Source organism: Schistocerca serialis, chromosome 9, assembly GCF_023864345.2.
Source record: "Schistocerca serialis cubense isolate TAMUIC-IGC-003099 chromosome 9, iqSchSeri2.2, whole genome shotgun sequence".
Classification (NCBI taxonomy): domain Eukaryota; kingdom Metazoa; phylum Arthropoda; class Insecta; order Orthoptera; family Acrididae; genus Schistocerca; species Schistocerca serialis.
Genome location: NC_064646.1, coordinates 134,922,726 through 134,931,747, shown reverse-complemented (window position 1 = coordinate 134,931,747; position 9,022 = coordinate 134,922,726). Strand labels below are relative to the sequence as shown.

The following is a 9,022-nucleotide window of genomic DNA, read 5'->3' as shown; positions in this document are numbered from 1 at the left end:
TGTCAGGCATTTGTTGTGTTACATAAATAAATGCATTGAAACTTTCAGAAATAGCAAGCTGTTTAAGTATGTATTTCTGGCAAGCCTGTTTATTGTTAAGTATCCCTCTGAATTGTGTGTGAAAAGTCTTGCGAACATCAGTGGTCAATATTGATGTGGTTTCACCATCTAACCCAAAGGTTGTAACACTGTTCATTTTCGTAATTCTTGACGCAATTTGTTGTAGCAAATTAAAAAAACTGATGCTTCGACTTTCTGAAATCTAAAATGCAGATTTCTCTTCCTCAGGCTTGTTGCATAGAGTGTGAAATCCCCCTTCTTTACCATGTAATGTCATTTTTTCCGACCACCGCCCTATTTTGCGTTTTTTTATATATTTCTCCCTTCTCTAATACACAAGGTATTCCTGCCAGCTGAAAATCATTTGACTCGATTAAATGTCATTTTCGTAGAAATTTGGACTCCAGCATCCATTGACAAGCTACCCCGTTGTCAATGTGCATTTCGCACGTAAAAACACTTGAAAATCATCTTGCGAAGATCGCAATTCCCGCAAAAAGAACAGTTGAAGACAGCAATGCGAGTTGAATTGACTTGACGTGGCGGACAGTCACTACGTTGACATGAGACATGTCTTCTGGAAGGTGTAAACCGAATTCGGAAACGGTTTTTTGCTATCGCCTTTACATGTTAAGGCCTGAGGCGGATTTGCTAGCCCAGTTAAATGTGGCGCCTGGAAAACAACTGTTACAGTTTATCGTTTAGTCAGCACAGTCGCTGTACGCCTTCAATTGGATGAGGTGTAAACAGATCAAAACCGAATGCGTTTACAAGAGAGTGAACATCAATTGCGGAACTGAAATACAGGCAACCAGAATCGGATTTCCAGAATCGATTATGAAGTGTTTAAATGATCACCCAAAAGCGGTATCGGGAAATCGGTTTCCGGAATCCGGGTTGTGTGTGAGTACACTTTGTCGTGACAACCCAATTGTGAAGTGGTGAGCTGGTAGCGAACAACTGCTGTCATATGCCACGCTTCTTTCAGTTTAAGTGTTGAGGAGATCGCGCCTTGAAGTTGAGATATAGAAATTTATATCCTTCGCACTTTTGCCACTGGGGAATTACGAAACAAGAGAACCCTTGTCTTTCAATATCTATGGAGGCAAAGATTATACAAGCCATCTGTGGCGGTAGAAATTACTGATTACTTGTCAAGGGGCGTAATATGGAAGTGGAAATATTTTGCATGTAGTGTGTTGTGTGTATTAATGCTATCACGATCATTCCCGGTTACATAGTCAACAATGGTTAGTAATTGAGTGCAAATATATTACACTGTGAGTGATAGTAGCTTTGACCTAACTGCATTATTTATGTTTACAGCTTGTGCTTGTTCTCGGAGATTTGCACATTCCTCACAGATGTAGCAGCCTGCCATCAAAGTTTAAAAAACTTCTGGTACCTGGCCGAATACAGCATATACTTTGCACAGGAAACTTGTGCACGAAGGAATCATATGACTACTTAAAAACCCTCGCAAGTGATGTGCATGTTGTCAGAGGAGATTTTGATGAGGTATATTCATGCCGAAGTGTGTGTGCACTCGCATTTTGTTTTGGCGAATGCCGTTGTGCGTTCTTGAACTGTGAAGAACTTATGTGGATCAGAATCACTATGCTAAATGCTAGGAACCTGTTTGCTGTTTAATTTTTTTTTCTTTTATTCATTTAATACAGTTATTCATAATCTCTGCTACATTGTTCACCAACTGTCATTATTTGTCACTTCGTTTTATTACCAGTACTATATTATTCATTGGGTATGGTTGAACAGATTGTGTCAGCCTTAAAATCATTAAACACCATTATTTAGTAACGTCACTAATAAGTTAATAGCTCTGTTTGGCCATACAGTGTAACTGCTTCACACAACCATTATGCTGCATTAGTGTTGAAGTATTCACTGTCTTTTCACTGAACTATTTCAGCAGTACAGTCTGTATACTCAAGGCTACTGGTCTAAAGCTGTTGGTGGTTCGCAATGTCAGCTTTGGTGTCAATTTTTCAACTTGTGGCAGCTGAAGACATATTGAGTTTCAGTGCATTTAGCTTGATGTAGATAGGTCTGCAGTTGTTTGATTTCTAATTTGATGGTACATTTAAAGTAATAGGAAATTGAATGTAATAAGAGCAATAAAGCTTTGAAATGGTAAAAATTAATGGAGGTATTTTGAAACTTTTAACAACTTGGTAATGTATTTATTTCAGAATTTGAACTACCCAGAGCAAAAGGTTGTCACAGTTGGCCAGTTCCGTATTGGATTGTCCCATGGCCACCAAGTTGTACCATGGGGAGATCCAGAATCCTTAGCACTAATACAACGACAGTTAGATGTGGACATTCTGATATCGGGGCATACTCATAAGTTTGAAGCATATGAACATGAAAACAAGTTTTATATTAATCCAGGTTCTGCAACAGGAGCTTATAACCCTCTTGACACGTAAGTACTTGAGTGCTTCTAGACAGGTAGTATATGAGGTAAAAGGTTTTGTTAGTTGGTATTACACACAACTGCTTATATATTAGAATATATGTACTGCAGTGCTAGATTTTATATGAATATTGTAGCCAGGAATTAGGAATTGCAGAATAAAAAGATATATGGATTTAATTAGGAATTGCAGAATAAAAAGATATATGGATTTGTATTAAAGTGGGGTGTTGCCTCCCTTTAGATGTAACGAATAAATTTGCCTGTTGTTCGTAGCATTATAAAATGAGAAAATTGTATAACTACAGTAATAGAAAATCATTGTTGGAGTACACTATTTTGCCTCAAATGGTTCAGGCATTGAGCTGTCAATTGGTACATAAACAATAAGCAAAGATGTGCTTTTATTAATAGATGCACAACAAAATTGGTTAGCAATTTAATTTTTTTGAATTAGTGTGCAGTTTGGCTTTTTTTTTGGACTATTGTGTGATACAGGACCCCTCTGAAAGCTTGGTTGTGGAGGCAAACAGATCTACAGTGTACCTTAAGGTCTAGGTTAAGTTGGAAGGTGATAATTCATGGGGTCATTGGAAGCCTGAGATTCCATCCATCTGCTTTGAGCTGTGACATACTGGTGGTGTGTGCATCACCAAGGGATGGTGTTTTTGAATTGGTTCGTGGTTGTAGATGTCATGTTGTCTTTGGTGGTGCCCTCTGGTGGTGGATGTTGATATGTTGAGTGTAATGTGCGGTATTAGGTTCATTTGAGTCTTGGTTATCACTGTGATAATGTGGGTTGATTTTGAGTCTGTGTAGATGGTGCAGTAATGTCAATTCAGTTTTTTCTTTTGTGTGTGTTATATCTGTTTATTGTGTGGAATGAGCTTTAAAATATATGGCTTTCTTCTGCCAGAGGAAAACATCCTTTGCCCCAACAGAGTTCCCCCAAAGAATTATTCCATAATGCAAATGTGTATGGAAAAAGACAGAGGGAAACATTCCACATGGGAAAAATATATCTAAAAACAAAGATGATGTGACCTACCAAACGAAAGCGCTCATTATGTGCTGTGATGGACAGCGGGATATTTTAGGTGTCATGCTTGTGGGCAGTGCATGAAGTTGACAAGAGTTCCAGTATCTCAAAGAAGGGACCAATCATGTGGCATTGTTTGCACATCATCATCATCATCTGGCATTCAGTACAGCGTGGTACATGGTTCGAAAAGCCTAGGTTGGCTGTAAGGGAGACTGTTTTGCGTACATAATACTTTGTGTTTCGCATACATATTAATTTTATTACAGGTTGTCGTAAAGTTTTTGTTTACGTGAGATTGATGTGTTAGAACTGCTTTAGATTGGGCTCATTTTTGTTGTGTGCTAGTACCATTGAGGAGTTTTTATTTATTTATTTATTTTTTTTGGGGGCGAAGGAGGAGGTGGTGGCAGCTAAATCTGTTATAGGGAGGGGGAAGAGGAGCTCTTCCAACTTGCAATGTCATTTAGATGAATATTGCTGGCAGAAGATCGTCCTTAGGAATTTTTGTGTTTTTCGTGGGCTGTGGAGTGAATGTATGAGTTTTTTCTTGTGTGTGTGTGTGTGTGTGTGTGTGTGTGTGTGTGTGTGGAGGAGGAGGGGGGGGGGGGGGTGGCCTACCTACTTTGCAGTGCCAAAATTTGTTGGTGGTAAGTAATTGTTTCTTTGGGTCTGTTTTTCTCGAGTTGTAATGTTTTATGTGTTTATTGTGAATTGAATGTGTTTTAATTTATGTAGAGATGATTGACTTTTGAACTTTTGAGGTGTTGTGGTTTTGGTTTTGTTTCTTGTGGTTGTAGGTGTTGGTTTTTTCGTATCAGTCATCATGGTTGTTGACCTATACAGGGTGTTACAAAACGGTACGGTCAAACTTTCAGGAAACATTCCTCACACACAAATAAAGAAAAGATGTTATGTGGACATGTGTCCAGAAATGCTTAATTTCCATGTTAGAGCTCATTTTAGTTTCTTCCACCTACGCTCAATGGAGCACGTTATCATGATTTCATGCTGCTAGAACATGTGCCTTTACAAGTATGACACAACATGTGGTTCATGCACGATGGAGCTCCTGCACATTTCAGTCGAAGTGTTCGTATGCTTCTCAACAACAGATTCAGTGACCGATGGATTGGTAGAGGCGGACTAATTCCATGGCCTCCACGCTCTCCTGACCTCAACCCTCTTGACTTTCATTTATGGGGTCATTTGAAAGCTCTTGTCTATGCAACCCCGGCACGAAATGTAGAGACTCTTCGTGCTCATATTGTGGACGGCTGTGATACAATACGCCATTCTCCAGGGCTGCATCAGGGATTCCATGCGACGGAGGGAGGATGCATGTATCCTCGCTAACGGAGGACATTTTGAACATTTCCTGTAACAAAGTGTTTGAAGTCACGCTGGTACATTCTGTTGCTGTGTGTTTCCATTCCATGATTAATGTGATTTGAAGAGAAGTAATGAAATGACCTCTAACATGGAAAATAAGTGTTTCCGGACACATGTCCACATAACATTTTTTCTTTCTTTGTGTGTGAGGAATGTTTCCTGAAAGTTTGGCCATACCTTTTTGTAACACTCTGTATAGGCCAAGGGAAATGATCAATTCCAATTTTCGTAGTTTCAAATGTAGGTATTGGTGTATTGGTATCATCAGCTGTGGTCAAGGGAAATGTGGGATTCCAATTTTCATAGTTTTTTGTTGTAGGTGTTGGTGTTTTGGTATCGTTAGCTGGGGTTACCTATATTGGTCAAGGAAAGTGTCAGATACCTACAGAGTTTTGTGTGTTTTTTGTTGGTCATTTTTTTGTGTTTTGGGAATATGGTGTGTTGTTTTACCGCTCTCTAAAACCTCCAGTTTTCCGCAGTTGTCTCGTGAGTTTGATTGTATTTTTGGAGGAAGATGTTATTGTCTTATTTATAGATATTTTTGTGTTTGTTGTCGTGTGTATGTAGTGACGTCGTAGGTGCCATATTGGAGACGTGTACAGTAGCCACTTCCGCCATATTGATGACATCATGAGTGAAAGCAGATGGGTGGAATCAGACACTTCTGTAATCCCTCCATACTTAATGCACATTTTGTAAATTCTGCGAACCTGTATTATTTTCCACTCAGTAATTTGATACATATTGCATACACATATTGTGCATAAACTATTTAAAAACACGTGAGGGAATATCAACTGTGTAACTTTTACGTGGATTTGATGCTGCCGACATTAACTGACTGTAGTGGTGACTGTTGTATTTACATGTGATGTTTTTTAAAAGAAAGTACAGAATATGAATGAGACAACATAATGATTTGTCAGGTCAAGTGAGCAATATGGGCCATTGGTAGGCTGTATTCTTAGAAGTGCAAAGACGTATTTTCTGTTGGACGAGTAAGCAATGTTCTTTTTATTTGAATCAGTTGTAGGTGGTGTTACAGTATTTTGGTTACAGGATGCCATTTAGCTCTTGTGGATCATTGTTTAGATCGCTTTTTTGCACTGTGGGCTGATATTTTCAAGTGTTCTGTGTGTTCCATTGCACTAGTAACAAGAATATCCCTGCCAAAAAACTATTTCCAGGGAGTTCCTGTAACTTTGTTGATTTCCATTTTCCTAATGTTTGTGTTAATTACACATCATCTAGTGGTGGTTTCTTGAGTTTCAGATCCCTGTCATGTTGATGAGATTAAGTATCAGCTTTGTGCCACATTGTTTACCAATCTTGATTTATCGAGGTCATATCTACTACCAAGAAAAGTGTAATTTTCTCACTTTTACATTAAATTAGAAGTTGCATAAACAAAAATAAACCTGAGTGATGTGGTGGGACAGGAAATAAAATAAATGAGGAGAGGTGAAATTAGGGAAGAAACAGTTCAGATTGCTAATCTTAGTTACATCTATGCTCCACAAGGAATTCTATGTTTTATAGAATGCCTGCTGTTCACATAGTTACAAGGTCAGCACAAGAAAAGTGACAGTCCCTACATCTCTGTAACTATTTTAATTTTATGAATGTGGTATTTTTATAATATTTATGTGGAAGGGAGAAGCATGTTACATGTTCTTGGGATAGAGTATGGTTAATTTATAAATAGTTTTGTTATGGCAGTAGTGCTCCTACAGTATTAGGGGTGGAACAAGTCTTCAAATGATGTCTTTGTGATGCAACTGGCCATCATGTGTATATATTTTGAAGGTAATATTAGTTAAAATACCAGTTGATGTGACTGAAGATCATGATCAAGGATATCAAGATCATGCTCAAGGATTTATCAGCTTCTGTTGTTGGTTTGTGCCAACAAGCATTTGAATGGAGATGCTGGTTGTTTCACTTGATGCTAATGTTCTGCCATGTTCACTGTTGCACAATATTAATGTGAAGAATTGATACTCCATGTAATTGACTTTCTTTGTGCCATTTCTTGTAACATAAGCATAATACTCGAAGTTTGCAGTCATTCCTTTTATTATTTTTCATCTGACTTGACTCCACAAATACACTTTAATGGTTATTCAGGACAGCAATTTTATCACAGCCATCACTGTGTTACAATGGCTTTTGCACAAATGAATAGGTTGGGAGCACCATCAAATAGTATGTTGAGTTGCTATGAACAATAGCAGTAGATGTGATTGCTCACTAGCTGTAATCAGTCTATAAGGGAGAAGAGGTAAAGTTGTAAATGATGTATGCTATGCAAGTCCGTACCACACCTGGCAAATGGTGAAGTTGTGTGATGCCTCAAGGTGCAACAGGTTTAGGGTGAAACGCTTAAGTATTCCAGGTGAAGAAAGTTGAACCCAAAGAACGTAAGCATGGAGACACACTAATGACCACTGCCTTCTTGATGTGCTTCAGGAGTAATTCTTTATGGATTACGGAGCGAGGTGGCGCAGTGGTTAGCACACTGGACTCGCATTCGGGAGGACGATGGTTCAATCCCGCGTCCGGCCATCCTGATTTAGGTTTTCCGTGATTTCCTTAAATCACTCCAGGCAAATGGCAGGATGGTTCCTTTGAAAGGGGATGGCTGACTTCCTTCCCTAATCCGATGAGACCGATGACCTCGCTGTTTGGTCTCTTCCCCCAAACAATCCAATCCAATCCTCTCCATGAAAAACACGACGACCTCTTCATGGATTGGAAGAATATTTAATGGACGCAATATAAAATGTATCTTCCATTTTGTATTGCAACTATGGATCTTATAGATCTTGTTAAAAACCATCTCAAGCTTCAGAAACAAGGCTGTTTACATCATTTAGATGTGCCCAACATCTTTCATGATCCTACATCATTCTAGTGAATGGTTATACAGGTGAATTTTCTATATTTAGGCAATGCGTTCTTAGTACATACTGCACTAGTCCCTGGTTTGCCATCTGCCTTCCCTCCACTATTTTGCACTGAAGTCTCCTTAATTTGAATTTCATATTCTACATGTCATAGTTTATTTTTTATTCTTACTGTTAGTTCTCTTCCTCGACTCCTGAGTGGTTTATTTCATAACAGTGTACCACACTTTCACCTGTTTCAGGACATTGAAGGTTACAAATAAATGTATTCCCTAATGTTGAGATTCTATAGCAATTTTATTTTCATTATAAACTCGGTCATGGTACATAGTATGTGCTTAAATTTTTAATGCAGTTCCTTAATTTTATACTTTAGATATTGTGTTTTATCTGTTTCAGATCAATTATTCCTTCCTTCGTTCTTATGGACATACAGAGTTCAACAGTGGTTACGTACGTGTACCAACTTGTTGGAGATGAAGTTAAGGTAGAGAGAATTGAATACAAGAAGAGCTAGAGACAATAGTTTGTGCAAATAGAGAACTACATTCTGAGAATAATTGTTTCTTTGGAAGCAAGTTACTTGTTCGAGTCTGCGGTCGCTGCACCTATAAGGAAGACATTTTATACCTGTCAATATTCTTCTCCAGATATTAAAGCTGTATACTTTATATGAAAGTGTGTAACAAGGAGTATGGTAACAACTGATAACTCTTGTGTGTTACATGTCTATGACTGATACTTCATTCCGGATTGTACACTGCAAGCATTTGTCAAGGAAGACTTGGGCATTCAATTTGGAATAAGTTCTGAATCAGTTAATCTGGAAGAGGACTGTACCCATAGCATGGATTAAATTATGTAAATACAATAATAAATTCTGAACATTTGTGCATTTATTGCTGGAGTGATGACAGTGTAATGGATGTTTCAGATATTTATGCCAGAAGTTAATAAGGACATACAGACTTGCTATCAAGAACAGATACAGTCCATAATTGTTTGAAACTCCAGTCCAGGTTAAACATACAAGTATTTATAAGTACAAAAACTAGGATCAGTCATTTTCAGTCATTATTACTGATTTTGGGTCTCTAGTTTTAACAAATGTCTTAGCTCATTTCACTGTAATTGTGGTTTAGATAACCTAAAACATATCAGATAAGGTATCATTTGTCTGTAACATGA

The 9,022-nt window shown here is 38.1% G+C and overlaps 1 protein-coding gene across 1 annotated transcript; it reads left to right on the top strand.

Moving 5' to 3' along the window:
• The first annotated feature begins 711 nt into the window (after window positions 1-711).
• On the top strand, window positions 712-8,719 carry LOC126418904 (vacuolar protein sorting-associated protein 29). Its single transcript, XM_050085922.1, has 4 exons — window positions 712-1,310; window positions 1,387-1,578; window positions 2,271-2,506; window positions 8,234-8,719. Exons 1-4 carry the CDS (start codon window positions 1,308-1,310, stop codon window positions 8,349-8,351), a joined length of 549 nt encoding a protein of 182 aa, XP_049941879.1. The 5' UTR covers window positions 712-1,307; the 3' UTR covers window positions 8,352-8,719.
• Window positions 8,720-9,022: the final 303 nt, after the last annotated feature.